The sequence below is a fragment of the Microcebus murinus genome, chromosome 1, assembly GCF_040939455.1.
Source record: "Microcebus murinus isolate Inina chromosome 1, M.murinus_Inina_mat1.0, whole genome shotgun sequence".
NCBI classification, from domain to species: domain Eukaryota; kingdom Metazoa; phylum Chordata; class Mammalia; order Primates; family Cheirogaleidae; genus Microcebus; species Microcebus murinus.
In genome coordinates, this window is record NC_134104.1 from 102,891,351 (window position 1) to 102,911,018 (window position 19,668).

General features: G+C 36.5%; 1 protein-coding gene across 2 annotated transcripts in view; it reads right to left on the bottom strand.

The window, feature by feature from the left end:
* The window catches only part of KCNAB1 (potassium voltage-gated channel subfamily A regulatory beta subunit 1), a 367,524-nt gene that overhangs the window by 43,690 nt on the left and 304,166 nt on the right, over positions 1-19,668 (bottom strand). For both annotated transcript variants that reach the window (XM_020285635.2, XM_012786902.3), the window contains exons 6-8: positions 17,929-17,973; positions 15,608-15,651; positions 6,381-6,467 (exon numbers count right to left, since the gene is read on the bottom strand). In XM_020285635.2, the coding sequence (XP_020141224.1) occupies positions 6,381-6,467; positions 15,608-15,651; positions 17,929-17,973 (176 nt within the window). The remainder of the gene's footprint in view (positions 1-6,380; positions 6,468-15,607; positions 15,652-17,928; positions 17,974-19,668) is intronic.

Here is a 19,668-nt window from a genome sequence, read left to right on the forward strand (position 1 = left end):
TTCTATTTGTTTGCCTCCATGATGAGTAAGATGCTATACCCACACTGTTAACTTATTCAGATGGTATGTCATGTTTTTCCTCCATTTTCAGATGAGGAAACTGAGCCTCAGTGAAGACAGTGACTTGCCCCAGGTATACAATCTGACAGGTAGCAAAGCCAGAATTCAAAGCTGTGTCTGTCTAATGTCCCAGTCCACTCTGCAGAAATATTATTCCAATGAGGAAGCCCACAGTGAACAGAAACATGAAGTTTTCTAAAAAGCTGAACCAGAGACTAAAAGAACCCAAAGGCAACTCAACTATTCCTCATTGTTATTTCTTACATTGAATGAAATGAATTTCTTATTTTATGATATGCTTTGTTCTGTAAAGAATAAAACATCAGCTGAATAGGTCTAAAGTATCAGTAACATTTTTGGTGAATTAACAGTTAAAATGGAAATAAAACTGCTTAATAAAATTGGAACATAAATTTTTGCTACAAAAAATTGGCTCATCTTCTTGGACGTGAAAATCATTTTCTCCAAATTAATTTCTTGAAAACTCAGCTGTCCCAGCCTTTCAAGCCAGAAGGTTAAATTGATCTGATGTACACCAGAGGTCCTTGGGAGCATCCTGACCAGGGTCATAAATGAAATGTGTTAAATAATTTTAATTGGATATAGTAATCTTCAGGGGCAACTGTACTGCCAAAGAATCATACCTCCATTCATTTCTGTTCACTTCAGTATCAATCAGATTTCTAGAGACAGATGTAACATCTGGTTGCTACTCTTATTGCAGATGAAGAGAAAAAGGATGTAAGAGTGTCCTGGGCTGTTTGTCAACAACCTCTCCTTAATGTCACCTTGAAATATGTTGAACTTGACCAGGCACCAGAAAGTTTATAGATGTTAGGAAACCAAGGTAAGTTTTCAAGTTGAGAAAAATGTGACTGGACTTAACTTTAGAGCTTCATTTATTCAATCACTAAAATGCATGTTCACTCATTTATCCATCAACCATCCATCCAATAAATATATATTGAGCACCTACTGTGTGCCTAGGGCTCTGTTAGGCTGGAAATAGAATTTATAGATCTGTGTCATCAAATACAATAGTTATTAAATACTAGCCACATATAGGTATTGAGCACTTGAAATGTGCTGGTCCAAATTAAGATGCACACAACAGATTTCAAAGACTTAGTAGGAAAAAAAGAATTTAAAATATTTCATTAGTAATTTTTGTACTGATTACATGTTTAAATGGTAATTTATTGACATATTGGGTTAAATAAAATTATTATTAGTATTATAATATTACTTGTTTCTTTAAAAATTTTTATTATGGCTAATAGAAAATTCAGATTACATATGTGGCCATTTACAAAAGATTTATTTTTGCTACTATTATTTCTTTGAGGGTAAGTTAAGGGTAACTTTCAGGGAAGATAATAAAAGATAAGAGGTAAAAGTGTTGATCTATTGTGGTTAAATGATAATTCTAGATTTTAGGTAGTTAAATTTTTGTTCTGAAAACTGTTTTTTACTTTGGAAGTTAAATATCTATGTCCAGTATGGAATTGAATGTAGAAAACTTGGGATGCTGCAATGTTTTCTGCTTTTTGGCATTTTCCAAGTTGTCATTGAACATCTCAAAGATTGCTGAATATCCATAGATTCCTGCTCGCACATGACAACACCAGAAAAGATGGCTTAGAAAGAAGTAAATACTATGGAATGGATTATTTGACATGGTGATATTATGGGAATCAGGTGAAGCTCACTTTGGTCTTGTTTCTCTTATTTGAAATTAAGACATCTGGGCTTTTTTATGTCTGCACTGACCTACTAGCAGAAAATAAATAATTTGAACTGTAATAAGTATGGGGATAATATTTAATGACTTAGGAATTCCATGATATTAACTAGTTTTGGCAACAAGTTCTAAATGAAAAGTAGACTAGGTTCCAATTGTTTTTTTAAATTTAAAAATGATTAAAATTTAATTTAATGTAGAAATCATATTCTCAGATCAACAAGTTAGTGGGCTTTTTTCTTTCCTTTTTAAAAAGTTGTACAAGCTAAAACGTGTCCCCTTCTTTTTGCTGTTGCTCAAAAGTTGTACAGGCTTACAGCCTCCCTTTACAACCACAGTCATGCTTAATCACATTTTCCTAGAGCAGTGAGGAGTATAGACAGAGATATTAGCCTGGTGCTTGGGAATGACAGAATACCAAACCAAAAAAAAAAAAAAAACCAACAAAAAATCAACTCCTGGTACAGCTCAAGAGAAGATTTTGAAATACACATTAGGGATTTATGAAAGTGAGAGAATTAAGAATATGAATTTCACAGAGCACAAGAAACTTTCAGTGACTCTACTGGGAGGAACACAGCCTCTTAAGAAAGAAGAAATGGGATGTGGGGCTGATTTTTTTCTAGGATTGGAAAACATGTCATCTCTGCCAGATATTGTAGCAGAGACAGATGGCATGGCAGATGCTGTGAAAGAAAAATGACTTACTACTAGGTGAACCAGAAAAAATAAACAAGAAGGACAGAGCAAAAAGTACACAAGTTCCCCTCTGCTGTCAGGAATATCTCCCCGTAGCCCTAAAATGTGTAACTGTATTCCATGGAGGTGCCAATTGCAAGCAAAGTGTCTCTCACCCTTTTCTCCATTGATTGCACATTTGGAAATTGTAGCCATTCTTTTGAGAGGTCTCACTTTTAGTCGATTGATTTTGTAAGGAAGAAGGGATGGCAACAACTAATTGGATATCTGATGCCAATATATTATAAAGAAGATGCCATAGTTAATTTTTTTTTCTGGCTCCATTGGTTGTTATTCGATATGTAGAAACTGGATGAAACTCATCTTGGTTTATTTTAAAAATGTTCCCAATTAACATTCTTTTATGGTACAAATCATATGAATGCAGTTGAAATTTTAATAACATTTTTAAATGGAAGTTATTTAAAATGTTTCTTAGAGACACTCACTATGGGAACACACATGACCCTTGACATAGGCATGGTTTATGTCTGGAGACTCTCCAGTGTCTCCGGGTTCTTGAACTCTTAGGAGTCAGTGATGGAGAAGAGCTAGTACTGAGGTGGGTTTGGCGCTCTCATTTGGAAGGTGCTCAGGACCCCTGGGTTTACAAAGGTGCCTCAGCAAAAGTATAAGTTAGAGTGTGTTGTGGCCCGATGGAGTTGACAAAGGATAGTGAAACCAATAAAAATGATCTACAAATGCTAAAGGTTTGCGGTTTTAATATATGTAGATTTAGTGAATGAAAATCCAACAATATATGTTTGGCAATCACTGTTGTGTCACTTACATTAAACAGAAACAGAATGCAGTGGAGCCTAAATAGCCAATGCGAGTTGTTGAAACAAGAAAAGTATGTAAATAATATTAAGGATTTTCCTGCCATTACCAAAAAATAAAAATAAAAACAAAACTGGACAACTACCTAGGGATGGTTTCTTTCCCACTATATTTGGAGAAGAAATTGAATAATTAAATCCTATAGAGTAACGTTCACTAACAAAGAATTAATGCAGGATTTTCAAGGGTAATTTGATTATCTATAACATTTACCTTATGTATTGTTTTTAGAAACACTAATAGCCCACCTAAGGTAGACGCCATTGTATATGTTCAACTTTTGTCACACATATGATCTATAAAATCACTAGGAAAGTGAATCTTAACAGGGAATCCAGAAAGAGCTCAGGCACCATTAAGCCCCCCCCCCCATTTTTAGAGGAGTAAATGCACCCAAGTCCACCTGTCAATCCTTGTTTTTTTATTTGTTATTTCTTCTGTTTCCCAGATCAGTACTTGCCCCTGTTACAGTAAAGTAGAAAAGAAAAGAAATTTAGAGTATGTGTTTCCAAAGACGAATATCAAACTCTGGCATTTTACTGGGCCCACCTTGAAACACATGTGTATACTAGGTTTGAGGATAAACATTTTCTTTTCTTTCTTTCTTTTTTTAAATGTACATATGTTTTTATGAGGATAAATATTTTCTAAAAGCTAGGAAGAACTCATATGGAAGCTATTTCAATCTGGAACAAGTCCTGTATGAGGATTGCCTGTGGGCCGTCCCTGCTAAGTCCTCTGAGAAAAATAAGCCTCAAATAGAAGGAATAAGTTTAAATATTTGATGTTTGATAGCAGAGTAGGGTGTGTGGCTATGGTTTTCAAGACAGAAGAGAAGATTTGAAATGTACCCAACATATAGAAAGGATAAATACTTGGGTGATGGATACCCTGAATGCCCTGACTTGATCATTACACATCCTACACTTGTAACAAAATTTCACATGTACCCCATTAATGCATATACTGTAACAACAAAAAGATAAACCTCAGAGCTTGATGGACTTGCTAGCTGTGGGGACTTGAGGGAGAAGGGAGAACAGGCTACCTTCAAGCATAAAGTGTTTGGTTGCTGCTGAGCTACATAATGCCATGTTCCTTGACCTTATCAATAAGTGTCAAATCTCCATTATCTAACAGCCTTCATTATGGTTTTGAACTTGGGCAATGACTCATGATAAAATAGCTTCCTATTCTGTTTTGTGGAATTTTATATAAAAAACTTAGGGAAATGGTTACAAACTGCATCTGGCAGCAGAGATCTTTTTATTTTCTTTAACACTTTGAAGCTCCCTTTTAATAATACATTTCAACACATAATCAGTATCAATATGAGACATTATTACCTTGTTAATATCACATAGTTTAGTCCCTACTTGAGAATTTTCTGCTTCTTCTATAGATACAATGCAAATTATGTTTTCTGTCTATGAAACTCCTATAGTATGTTCCTAATATTAAAAGTAGGGGGTAAGATAGGAAAAAAATTCCTGAAAAATCTCAGGTGTTCTACTATCCTGTACATGGTGTAATTGCAAAGAACATGGTATAATTCCAAAGAGGAAAATAGTCACTAGGCACTTAAAATGTGAAGTAATTTCGGTCTTTCACAGACCCCACTAAATGGCATTTTATTTGACACTTTCAGTGACTAAATAACTTTAGTGCTCTGTTTTTATGTGTCATTGAGAATTGTATGACATCATATTATCCTTCCAATAAATACTTATTGTACTAATAAAATATTTATGATTTGCTTTATCAAACATCTAATTTTTGCTTTGACAAAAATATGTATTTTTATGTCATTTTCATGGGTAACTTCCAACACTGATACTCCTTTATAGTAAACTCCTAGTTTTTCAAGAACCAAGAAAGCAGGAAACTGTAGGAGAAAATTAGATATAATATATATATATATATTTAACATTTCTTTGTACTTAAGAGATAAATGGCAAGGGAAATAATTTCCATACTTTTTTAATGGTTAGAAATGCAACCTAGAAAATTTATAGTACTTCAGTCATTTATACCTTTTATTACTTCTATAATCCTTCTATAAACTTATAGCAAGAATAAATCTTCACAGAACCTGACTTATAAGATCCTGTCCTTTGAATCATCAAGGACAAAGTTACCTTGAGTGTGATTTTATGCGGATTACACTATTCTAATTCTTTGACAACTGGTAATCCATATCAGGTTGTAAAACTCAAATAACCAGAACATTTCTTTTTTCTTCTTTTCCCCAAATATCTTCATTGTCAGCCACCTCAGTTAAGTGATAATCCACATGATTGTAAACTTCAATTAACAGTAACATTCTCTTTCATTTATACTTCCAAACTGTTTTCCTTCTCAAACATCCTATACAGGTTCCAAAAAAAAAAAAATGTAAATTGAAGGAAATCTGTTTTTAGGAACACTCTGAAAGTCTCCACAGGAAGAAGCTTAAACTATGGTCTTCAAAAAGTTGTAATAGGAGGGGGATAAAATGTTGAAGTTCCTTGAGAATCAACAACCAAAATGCAATGGAGTATTATTTTGAAATAGTCGCTCCTATTGAACCTCTGCCCATGGCACCACTTAGCACTCTGCAGGTTGGAAACTAATCAGTCTTGAAGTTATTATAAAATAGAAAGACCCTCAGAGGACTTACTCCAAAATAATGATGGCTGCGTTATAAACTCCCCCTCCAATTAATTTTATTGTTTGGTTTGATGAAATCACAAAAGTGAAATGAACCTGGAAGAAACAAGTACTGTAGCCAGCAAGAGCCACAAACCTAATGCCTTCAGCTGCTTAGAAAAGGAAGATGCGGGATGCAGAGCACTGGCTTTGAGGATAAATATTGAGGCTGGAAGGCATCCATCAGAAAGGATTTTATTTTTCATATGCAATCAGATCAGTCTGAATACATTTCATTTCCTACTGTTAGTGTAAAACATTCTCAAGCTAGAATCAATAATTCTAGAGTCTTTTATTAAATTTCTTCACTCACCTTCCATGGGGGTGTTGCTGTCAGGTCGATTTGCAAAGACCACATCCACATACTCTAGCTGCAGCCTCTGGAGGGAGCCCTTCAATCCTGGGAACAGAAGTAGAAAAAAAACCCAAAAAGTCCAAATATGAGCACTATTAGAAAGAGGTGAAGTTTGGTTTCCTTCTAGAGTTTACTTTTAAAAAAAATACCATTGGATTAGTTTCAAAAATACATTGAATACAATGATGTGTCAATTGACCCCTAGAATCTTTTAAGTATATATCAAAGGCTGATTGCCCTCAACACAACTTTTTCAATGATATTAGCACTCTCACTGGAAAATAATACTTTTAATTATCTTTCACTGTGACTTGTGTGTGGCAATATCCAGAAGTAAAACTTAGCATAAAAAGCAGCTTCTCTTCAAAAGTTTGTTTTTTTCTTCTTGAAGAATGCAAATTAATTGTTTATATTTTGAATTACTTAATGGGCTTATAGTGGACTGAAGATATACTTATTGCACATCAGACCCATTAAAATGGTATAAATCAGAAATAAATGACTGCCTTAACCCCATCTTAATGTAAGTGTTGGTTTTAATAGTATTATAAAGGGGTTAGCAAAGGAAGGCTTTGCTCAGTGTTTTACTAATTGGAACAAAGTTTAAGGAACATAAAATATAACTGGGCTCTACCATTTCTATTATCCCCATTTTTTTGGGAAGAAACAAAAACATCAGAAGCTATAAAGACTTAAGAGGTAATATAAAGGAGAAAGTGAGAACTTAAAAAAAATCTGGAACCAATAGCCTTTGCTTCAGCCCTAATCATTTGGTCACATTCCTGTGAGTACTCAGAAAAAAATAATTAATTTTAGTAAAATTAATACTTCCCTGAAATAGAATGCATTGTATATAATATTATTCAAGCAAAAGGATGACAGTGTCCAAGAGTCCTTGCATCTCATTTCCATGAGGCACAGCATTTCCTTATCAGCCTCTTTAATTCCTCAGGGAGACCAGAGGCTCTTTTTCCCCTCTTATTATATGCATAAAATTAATTGCATGTTCAATGAGGCTCTTATAAATTTAAATGTGGCTCATTTAAATTTGATTTTTCATACTGGTTTATCAGCCAGCCACAATTAATTTTCTGACAGGAAAATGGAGTGCTTGAATATAGTTCCGGAAATATTTTCCATCCATTGAGAAAGGATTGTCTGTGGTGGTAGCTTGTTAAAAGCTTTGATGAAGAGATTAGGGCAGACAGGTGTTATGAGGTTATCTCGAGGGGCAGCTTGAAATTAAATTTACCTTGAAAAGTACCATGGTGTGAGCCAATTTCTGGAACAATTGTATGTAGGGAGGAGGTAAGGAGAGGACAGGATAAGCAAGCAAGCAAATAACAGGGAATGGCCAGGTCGCAAGGTTCAGCAATCTGCACACTAGCATGCTTGTGATCCCACCTGGCTTCTTTGTCCTTTTTTGGTGACTCAGTTCTCTAATCTGCAGTGGGGCTAAAACATTTACCACCTTCAGAATTGCTGCTCTAGAGAGCGCTGCATAAGAGAGTCTATGGCAATGTAATGTGGTAATTATATTGTGGTGTTAACATTTGGAAAGTTTCAGAGGGAGAGAGTCAAAGAGTAAATGACCAACATTTTTACTAGACTCCTGGTTTTGGAGGGAGGCACTTAATGAACATTCTAGCCCGTGCCTGGCACTGGAAACAAGGGGTGTCCTTTCTTCTGATGAAGGCCCCCTCCCACCGAGCCTCTTCCAACAGCTCAGTGTGGGCTGAAAGTAACTAGGGGAAGCAGCTATGACTAACTTGGTACTATTGTAACTGTGTGATCAGCCTTTTCACAGCCTAGGCATGACTTCAGTCATTTACTCTTCCATGCCACTAGCATGTGCTGAGTCCCAGTTTGATCCTGAAACTGAGCCAGACTCTGGGGGTTTGAAGATGCACAGACACAATCATCATCCCCAGAGAGCTCACAGTGTATATTGAGAGCATTAATTGGCACAGATGTATTGTTCAAGGTCATAATGTGTACCCATAAATAATGACATGGGGCTGGACGTGGTGGCTCACAGCTTTAATTCTAGCATTTTAGAAGGCTGAGGTGGGAGGATTGTTTGAGGTGGGAGGATTGTTTGAGGCCAGGAATTCAAGACCAGCATAGTCAACACAGCAAGAGCCCATCTACAAAAAATACAAAAATTAGCCTGGCAATGGTGCTTTTTGGCTGTAGTCCAGTTGCAGCTACTTGGGAGGCTGAGGCAGGAGGATCACTTGAGCCCCGGAATTTGAGGCTGCAGTGAGCTATGGTGATGCTACTACACTCTAGTCCAGGCAACAGAGTGAGACCCTGTCTCTGGGGGAAAAAATGACATGGACTTGGAACAAAGGTCAGTCTCATTGTATAATATTTGGTTATTCCTCACCTCTCAAATCTTTATTTGTGTAGTGTTCTTTCTTGATATTTGGGCAGAAAATCAAGTGTACTAGGCCAGTGATTCCTACTCTGACTTTGAAGTAGAGTGAAAAGAGATTGTCCCTCTAAGGCACACTATCCACTCACAATCTCAATCACAGAAAGTCTTTGAAATCTCAATCACAGAAAGTCTTGTGATCCATGGTATGAATTTTGGATTCTAGGTGAGATTTTAAGCCATTGGCAGGGGGTTGGGGGTGGGTAGTAAAGAGGAGGGAATTAAGCAGGTGAAATAATATGATCAGATTTCCATTTTGAACTGATGGCTTTGCCTGCTGAGAATGACCTGAAGGGGTGAGAATGAGAGCAGGGACGGGGACCAGTGAGGAGGCTATGGCAGTCAGTCAAATTCGGACAAAGTTGGTAAGAAGTGAGCAAATTCAGGACAAGTTGTGTAAGTGGAAATAATTGGACTTGGTGATGTGCTGGATGTATAGGGTGTAGAGGTTAGAGTAATCAAGGATGACTCCTAGATTTTTGACCTAAAAAGTGAGGTGACTGTTACGAAGATAGGGGAATCAGAGAAAAAACAGATGAGGGTAGGTGGAGCCAAGTCCAAAGGCAAGTCCAAGAGGCACATCAGTCCCCACATGGAGCTCTTGGCAGCTGGATGGACCAGGCTGGCACTCAGAGGAGGTGAGGGACAGGGTTATAGATTCTGGCTAGCCTCAATGACCTTGTGATGTCTTTTAGCCTCTCAGAGCCTCAGTTTCCTCACCTGTCCAAAGACAAAATGGAGCCAGATGATCTTCCTGCTTTGATGTTTCATGTGACTGCAAACCAAACCAGGAATTTCGGCCTTTTTCTATCTGGATGCTTTAATCTTGTAGAAGTAGGTAAGTCATAGCAATATTAAGTCATCCTCAACAAACGTCTCCTTAAGAGCCGCCATTTAGTGTTGTTTAGCTCCAACAAATCAGTAGTCCTATTCTATCTCCATTTAGCAAATGGAGATTTGCTATGGTTTGTTGAGCACTGGCTTGGGGCCAGATATTATTTTCTATTGAAGTAGACATGCAAAAATGCATTAACCTTGGACCCAAAGGGGCAGCTGGGCAGCTAATCATACCCATAGAGGTAAGTGCTCCAGTGCAGCGAATGCTCTTGTTGAAGGCAATTTGACATTAGCCTGTCCCTTGGCAGTAACCTGGTGTCTGTGGGAGCTGGATACAAGAAGGAGAAACACTCCCTGCCCTTGAGGACATATCTAGAAGTTAGCTGGCAGTTCCTCAAAAGTCTACAGGATAATAAATTACTTAAAGAAAATCGCTTTCAAGTGACTACAGTAAAAGGAAATCTAAGTCCACCTTTCTTTTTAGGTTCTGAAGTTTAACAGGAACCATATTGTTTAGAAGGTTAACCTTAATTCAACTTAAGCCTATTTCACAGGTTTCTAAGGAAATATGCTTAATGCCAGACGGTAAGCAGATTGGCATGGTCAGAAGTGGATTGGGTGTTCAGCATTGCCTTTAACTGCGTAGAAACAAGGAAATCAGTGGCTTCGAGATTCTGCAAGCAGTCTACTTAAACATGCTGTGTCGTCACCTTTTACCCCTCACATGCACTTGCTTTTCTATCTAGCTTGCAAAAAACATGTGCCTTAAATAATGCACAGTTTCCGTATATAATTTCTGGTTTCTTCTCAGCAGACCTCTCGTTCATAATAATTTAAGTCACATTTGCTGCTTTTTAAAAACGCTGTGCTGTATTAGAACATATTCCGTATGGGGCTCTGCCTCCTATTATGAAACATGGTTGTCCTGGGTGGGTGATGTAAGTTTACATGAACATGGTACAATAGAAAGTGGTACCATGTTTCTGTGGTACATCCATTTGTTCAGAAATTTATTCTTTAATTAAAAAATCATTAATTATCTTTTTCTTCTAAAGTTCAGAAAGTAGGTTTTAACATTTGTTTCTAATTCAAAATTTTCAAGCAGAGCTTTCTCAGATTGTTTTTCTTTCCTACTCCTAAAACAATGGCAGTGAATTCGTGTTTTGCATCACATAAGAACACTTGTTTATCTGCAAGGCAAATGCAGACTTAGACACAGCTTTTCATTGTATAAGTACACAAATTATTTACTTATTCTTACAAGATAACATACCAAACTATTTTTATTCCTTTACATAAAGCAGTAAAGGAATTTGATCTGGTAAATTCTAACAGTGGATCAAATTGGGGCTTAATGAATGTTTGTGGAATGGCTAAATGAATAAATTGAATTTTACAGCCTGAGAGGAACTTGGGATTCTATATGAGTGTAATAAATCTATTAGTGAATTTTCTTTTCCCTCCTTGTGAATCTAAGGAGAGCAATATACTTAATTGAATCTAAGTCAAGAACTTGAGGCTTATCAGAAAGGCCTTACATGTGAAGTTTTTAAAAAACTACATTATGCAGAAGTCAAGCTGATTTTACACTCTTTAAAGCAACTTAAGTGGCCAAGGACATCAGCACACAAGTGGCCTGAATGCTACATCAATTTGGACTTCTGTCTTATCCTCCAACAGCGCTTCTCAAATTTGATGTGCACATGAATCTCCAATATTGAATAAGGTCACCTTCATCACAGAACAAATATTAATGAATCTCAAGGATAGTGATTTGTAAACTTCTCTAAATTCTATTTTGGATCTCATCTCATGTCCCTCCTTTTCTGCAAAATCCACTCAATTCCCTGATTGAGTGCCTAGAAACACCCTTTGAGCTGACTGTCTTGTCCTTACCAGGGTTTATTTTTTGTTAAAACTATGGACTGCAAAATAACAACAGCAATGATGACATAATAATAAATTATCCCAATTGTTCAATCTCAAAGGTTTGAAATTTTGTGCTGAAGTTTGAATCTGGGTCAGCTTGAATTTCAGCTGAACTGGTTTATCCATCCTGAGAGATTAGTTCCTAAGAGAATTTCTAACTTCTTTAAAGGAAGAGGGAATGTAAGGTATTTCTATTATGTTGTATGAGGCCTGAAGAAAGCTGATTAAAAAAAGACAGAATTCTGAAATTATGCACACACCGGTCAATATCAAAGCCATGGAGATTCAATAAAGAGTATAGTAGCAGACTGTTTCCCTTATTTTTCTCTTGGGTCTTATATTTCTTTGTTGATTGTTATTTTCTGAATCTCTATTGTCTAATCAACTAGATTAAAAAGTAAAGGGGAAAAAAATTTTCAGGCAGCATACTGCTGTCCTCTTCATTCAGCTTGATACTATAAGCCAACTTGGGTTGTCGCTGACGATCCCTGTGGTAGAGGACCCAAGTCACAGGGGCCAAATGCTAGAGCAGGAATGGTAACAGTTTTGAGCGGCAGGTTGGGTTTGACCTTGCAATCCCAAATAGGACAATAAGGCCTGAGAAGAGATGCTGTTTGGGTGAGGAGTTGGGAAGCTTTCTCTAGGCTAGAAGGTTGTCATTCATTGTGGCAGCCTCAGGCTGTCACCTACTCACTCAGTAGAGTGTCCTTATCCATAGAATGAAGACTACTTCATTGCAGTTGTACTTATAAGAACAATGATGATGATGACAATGATATTTATTAAGTCCTTATTATGTGACAGACCCTGTGCTCAATGTGAATTATATAATTTCAATCCCATGTAGTAAGTCTATGAGATAAGAATATTTAGGCCGGGTGTGGTGGCTCACGCCTGTAATCCTAGCACTCTGGCAGGCCAAGGCAGGCGGATTGTTGGAGCTCAGGAGTTCGAGATCTGCTTGAGCAAGAGCAAGACCCTGTCTCTACTAAAAAAATAGAAAGAAATTAGCTGGACAACTAATAATATATAGAAAAATTATCCGGGCATGGTGGCGCATGCCTGCAGTCCCAGCTACTTGGGAGGCTGAGGCAGGAGGATTGCGTGAGCCCAGGAGTTTGAGTTTGCTGTGAGCTAGGCTGATGCCACAGCACTCTGGCCCGGGTAACAGAGTGAGACTCTGTCTCAAAAAAAAAAAAAAAAAAAAAGAATATTTACAGTCTATTTTACAGTCAGGGAGGCAGAGGATAAATAGGTTAAGTAACTTGTACAAAGTCACCCAGCTCATAAATGGCAGAGTTGGAGCTTGAACAAAGATATGTCTGATTTCAAAGCCCATATACCTACAAATATATTAAAAATCAATTAGTGAGAAATACCAAACTCATATAAGAACTTTGAAAACAATGGAATGATATGATTATTATTATGTACATATATATATGTACTATGTATATATAGTTGTGTGTGCATCTATGTATTTTACATATATTCTAAGATCTGGCTTCAAAAGTCTCCATTTTAAATTAAATGATTGTGATCAAATACTGGAACTATTTTTTTTCTACTGCACGTCTAAGATATCTGAAAGTAATCCTGTTTATAGGTCAATAAAGATCTTCAACTTCCAAACTGGAATGAATATTCTCAAATTTAACATTATCTTTTAGATTAGATTCATGGAGAGAAAAAAGTTTATAATGAAATAACGGCCTGGCAGAAAATATTTGCAACACAGATAAACAACAAAGAGTGAATATTAATAATATACACATAATTTACTCCTGCAAACTATGACAGCCAAGACAACTCAAAAGAAAAATAGCTTAAGAACATGAAGAGTTAATTCCCATAAAACAGAAGTACAAATTTACTAAAAGAAGCTCAAACTGACTAAAAAAGCCCAGTTCATCTAACAGATTAGTATAATTCTTTTTAGAAAATAATTTTGTGTTAAAATATGTAAAATTCTTTGACTTAACAATGCCACTTCTAGAATCTATCCTATTTACATAAGGATGGTCACTTGCGTAATTGTTTATAATGCCAAAAACTGAAAATAGCCCGTAAGTTGTGTGTGTAAAATGTATTTTAATTGGGGAAAAAAAGCAAGGGTTAGGTTAATATTTATAGCCTGATTCCATTGATTTAATACATACATTTTCATATTTTAAGTATTAATATAAGTGAGTATTCAGATGGATTGGTGGATCCATCAATCCTGCACGGAAAAGGTGGGAAGGATGCGCATCAGGTTGCCCGACTGTGGGATGAGATGAGATTGGATGAGCAAAAGGAGACTTTACTCCTTTATTGTTATTTATTTATTTATTTATTTTTAGAGTCCAGTGCTAAGCAGAGATATTTTTATTTTTAAAGTGGTAAGATTAAAATACATTTTATATTTTTGGTGATATTGGTATTTCATAAATAAAATTATTTTTTAAAAAGGAGAAAATTACCTGTCTCAATAATCAGTCATCAATTTAAAGTGGCAAAAATGTTGGATTTTTGTGAAATGCAGATGGTGCACAACTTACGATGGTTTGACTTAATGATTTTTTCAACTTTATGATAGTGCAAAAGCAATTTGTATTCAGTAGAAACTATATTTTAAGTTCCCATACCAATTATTCTGTTTTTCACTTTCAGAATGGTGTTCAATAAATTACATATGATATTCAACACTTTATTGTAAAATAGGCCTCGGGTTAGATGATTTTGCTTAACTGTCGGCTAATGTAAGTGTTCTGGGCATGTTTAAGGTAGGCTAGGCAAAGCTATGATATTTGGTAGGTTAGGTGTACTAAATGCATTTTTAATTTATGACATTTTCAATTTATGATGAGTTTATTGAGACATAATGCCATCAAAAGTTGAGAAGCACCTGTATTTTACAAAGTAGTAGGAAGATGTTGGAATTATATGGCAGTACCTTTTAACATTTTTCCTTTATTGCAAAATGTATAAGTGTGAAATTGTATAAAGACAAGCAAGATATAAATAAAATTATAGTCCTCACAACGAAGTAGAGTAGTAGTACTCTATTACATAGTGGTTCTTGTAGACTATTTTATTTCCTGTTTATTTCTAGCCTATACAAAGTTTTGAATACCATTTCAAAAGTAATAACACTGTAAATTAATTACCCAGTGGTAATTTTCTACAAATTTTTTTCTATGCATATGTATATACTTTTAAAAAAATGTATAGTGGTCTCAATATATGTTTATACAAGAACTTGAACATAAATGTTCATAGCAGCATTATTCATAATAGCCAAACAGTGAAAATAACCCAAATATACATTAACTGATAAATGGATAGACAAAATGCAGTTCATCCATATAGTGGAATATTACTTGACAAAAAAGGGAATAAAGTACTGGCATAACATGAATGAACATTATGCTAAGTGGAAGAAGCCAGTCACAAAATATCATATATTACAGGATTTCATTTATATGAAATGTCCAGAATTGTCAAATCTATAGAAACAAAAAGTAGATTTGTGGTTGCTTGGGGCTGTGGGAGGGGTTGAGGAGAAAATGACTTCTAGTGGGTACAAGGTTTCTTTACGGGGTGACAAAAATGTTTCAACATTGGATTATGGTGATTGGTGCACAAGTCTGTAATTATGCTGAGAACCAATGAATTGTGCACTTTGAATGGGTAAGCTTTTACGGTATGTGCATTATCTCTCAATAAAGCTCTTTTAAAAAGTCTTATGAAAGTGTTTCATTAATATTAGTAGTAGCTATAAATGAGAACAGTTCCAGACAATGGAACTGTTGGCCTTTTTCTTTTGAGTTTCCATTCTCACCTCTACACCTCTGAGTTTCTTACACACTTAACCCCAGGAACAAGCGTGGTTGTTTGTGGTTCTTTCCATACAGATTTTTTTCCCCCTTCCAATGTGTTTTGAACCTTTCTTGAACCACGAACCCACAAACAAAAACAAAATCAAAGCAGCAGTACCCACCTTCAATGATATGCTTTCTTGACAGCCCTCTCTCCGTTTCAGCTCTGCCAAGAAAAAGAGCAAACGACTTTGAGTGGGGGTGTGCTTTGTTTTTTAAAAACCTCTGTTTCAAAAGGGCAAAAGAATAATCATTCTTACTTAGGCTGAGTTGCTAATTTTATACCCTGTTTGCAGCAAATTCTGCACCACTGGAGGCTGAGGAGAGAAGGCTGGTGGGCAGCACACAAAGCCCCTTTTCTTTGAAGACCCAGGAGATGGATTAAGCATGGCTGTCACCACAACAGTAATACTGCTCAGCACCAGCTCATGTTAGTGACAACTCAGCCACACACACCCTGTCCATATATAATTTGAGACACTGTTCAATCTTCTCACCTTGTTCTTAGCCAAAAAAAAAAAAAAAAGAGTTGACATAGGTTTGTGAGTTTACTGTAAGATTGCCAGGATGCTGATATCATTACCTTTTCTGAGAAAGGAAGCAAATTTGGAAGTTCCTTTAAACTTCTAAAAGAAATTTAATGGCTATTTTCCTTCAAAATGTGATGAACCAAGTCATCCTTAAATTAGTATCCTAAGAAAACAGAACCTTAATCATAAGGACTTTTGTCTTCCTGGACAATTCTCAAGCTCTGGCCAATTAAAAAGAAATAGGTTCCTTGAATTTAAAAGTGTCAATAAAATGTTTCTTCAACATCAGTACATTTGGCCTCTTCTTTAAAAATATAGTAGTTTACCATTCACCTTTGAATGTATCTTTATTTTTTATCTTTTATAAGCATATTAGATAATATTGTATTAGTATTGTATAGTATTACTATACTATAGAATGGTTCTTACAGACTGTCTCATTTCCTGCTTTTCTCTGAAGTATAGGCATCATTTTGTGCACCACTGCAAAAGCACCAAGCAATGGTATTGTGAATCAAAATACAGTCAATGGATATCCTCATTTCTCATAGGCACCATGTTGCTTTTTGTATGGATTACCATAGGAATAGCAACCTAAAGTCCATCTTCTGTCTTCATATCATCATAAACAGACTCAAAAGCAACAAAATATTAGTGTGTGTGTGTGTTTGCATGTGTGTGTAAGTATACACACATACTTTTTTTTTTTTTGACATAGAGTCTCACTCTGTTGCCTGGGCTAGAGTGCCGTGGTGTCAGCCTAGCTCACAGCAACCTCAAACTCCTGGGCTTAAGCAATCCTCCTGCCTCAGCCTCCTTAGTAGCTGAGACTACAGGCATGCGTCACCAAGCCTGGCTAATTTTTTCTATATACTTTTAGTTGGCCAATTAATTTCTTTCTATTTGTAGTAGAGACAGGGTCTCACTCTTGCTCAAGCTGGTTTCGAACTCCGGACCTTGAGCGATCCTCCCGTCTTGGCTTCCCAGAGTGCTAGGATTACAGGCATGAGCCACCGCGCCTGGCCACACACATACAGTTTGATTAGAAGGTTCCTAAAGAAGAGTTGGCTTCTGCCCGTAATTTAAAACAAACAAAAAAACTATTTCCTATTAATTATAGGGAGGTAAATAAGGTTTTGTTTGTTTGTTTTTGTTTTCTGTTAAGGCTTCAGCATTCTTCAAGAGTTCCATCTCAAAGATGGAAAATCACAGTGCCAACAAATGCTCTGGTATATGGAATAGCTTGCTGTTTTCTTCCATGTTTGTCAAAAAGGCTAGCCTTCTAAGTCCCGCTGAATAATGTAAGTAGCAGTTCAAACGCCAGCAGGCCCATAAGAAGCCAATTCATCCTGTGAAATTTGTTCTGCATCCCACAAGAGAGAGCACCTCTCTTTCATTTGGCCTGACAGTGAGTGGTGTAGGTAGCTCCGTGTTATTCTCCAATGAGATGGTCCTTTTGATCAGCATTTTCAGAGCCCTCTGCAGAAATGATCAGAGACTTACACAAGGAGCCAGACAAGATATTTTTATCTTTGCATTCTGTAGAAGTCTCTGAGTTTTGGCAGATTCAAGTAGCTTTTCTTATGTGATGCTTTGTGCTTATTTTCCTTTCCTGAAATTTGAACTCTATTTTGGAAATGATTCTAAGTATGAGATTGGTATTTGAAAAATCTCCATGAATCACTTAGTAACAAGTGACCACATGCTTTGCACTAAATTTCTTTCAAAGTATCTTGCTAAAATTGAATCCTAGGCTAATTGCTATTTCCTTAGCATGAGAAAAAAAAAAAATCCCCCTCTCTAAGCCAATTAGCTTTAGTATGCTAGAGGTAAAATAGTTGCCTAAAAGCATAAAAGCATGAACTACTACTTGTTTCCTGTTTAGTAGGAGAAATAAAAGGTATTTAACTTACTTTCCGCCCCAGTAGAGTTTGGTTGTTATGACCAGGCTGGACCTCCTGTATATCAAACAGACAATCACAGAGAAAATAAATAAATTGAAGGTTATGGTAATGAGCCATTTATTATCATAGCACCACAAAGAGTTTATCATACCCCACATTTTAAAAAATTGGTAAAGAGATGAATTTGTTAATTCATATCACTGAAATGTAAGAGCATAAGGAAGCTGGTGAGTAGGAACCTGAAGTCAGATCCTAGAGGAGGAAGTTGAAGGGAGATGATCTCTGCCTAGAGAGGCTGGAGGATGAGAAGCACAGTGACAGCAAGCCCAGGACGGCGGCCACGTGGAGGTGAATGGTGGGTGAGCACAGAGGGTCAGAAATGGCACACGGGAGTGGAAGTGAGAGGACTCAAAGGATGGATTGCTTTAGTAGCTTAAGAGAACAAATACCAATGAGCATTTGTTCAGCATCTGGCCTAACGCTGACTGTGCGCGAACTTCTCCTGGAAGGAAGGCCACTCCCTGCCAAGGACCCTGGCCCCTTGTGGCTCTGAGTTATCCCCTTCACCCATCATATTCGCAGGCAGGAACTGACTACCTAGAAATATGCATGATGAAGTAAATTGTATTAATCAATACATATGGAAAATAAAGAGGAAAAAAATTTCTTTGAGTGTCTTATTAAATGGAAATGCTGTTTTAGGAAAACAGTCCTAAAATCCTAATTCAAGCTTCTACTTCTTCACTTCTAAGGGACTGAAATGTGGACATCTTGTCAGCAAACTTATGGGAAATGAAATTGTAGCATTATGACCATAGAATAAGAAAAAAGTCTTGAGAACTACAGGCATATAATTTAAAATTGAGAGGCATATCTCAGTGTGATTTAGTTTCCTTAGGTATGTAACTTGATTAAACTGGTCTGGAAAAATTTTATCTGAGATTCAAAGGTTAAGTTCAAACTTCAGCAGTATTTGAAATAAGGCATTTATAATTCCATCAGCTATAGAGTCAATGCCTTGGGGCTCTCAGGTATAAAAGCCTAGCATGATTAATGGTAGCCAATGGGGAATGATGGTGACAATTCCGACAACTTGGTTGCAACAAGAAAAATTTGTTGAAAATGCCAGCAGCCCCATCCCACCAAAGTTAATTCCCTGAAAAGTAATTTGAATCACTGTAATGGAAGGTCTATAGATATAGGTACCTGAAAATTACATACTCCAAAAGGGCTGATGTACTTTCCAGGTTAATACATCAACCTCATGATACCTATTGTAATAGCAATCTGCCACAGGGGAGCCTCAGGTCTCCTTTTGCAACCATTTTCAACCTTCAACAGGAAGCTGGATGGAATATTGTAAAAAATGAATGTAGCCTCTTTGATTATTCAGAGAAGTTAGTCCTGCCAAAGCTGCACATTCTACCCAAACACCACCACAGACTTATTTTTTCAAAGGTAGGCTTATTGTAAAATGTTTGTCCTATATGGGTGTGTGCAATAACATTTATGTTCAAATAGCAAGAGTAGACAGCAGCCTGGAAAATTATCACTGACTCCCACAGAGGCTCTTAAGAGTGGGTAGAGAATGATAATGTGAGTATTTTACAATGATACAGCACAGCCTCCAAAATACCTTTGCACATCTTATCTCACGTTGTCAGCATGACACTTCATGAACAGTTATGCCATCCATTTCGTAGGTGGGGGCAACTGAGAATCAGAGAAGTGAAGTAACTTGCCCTGGAT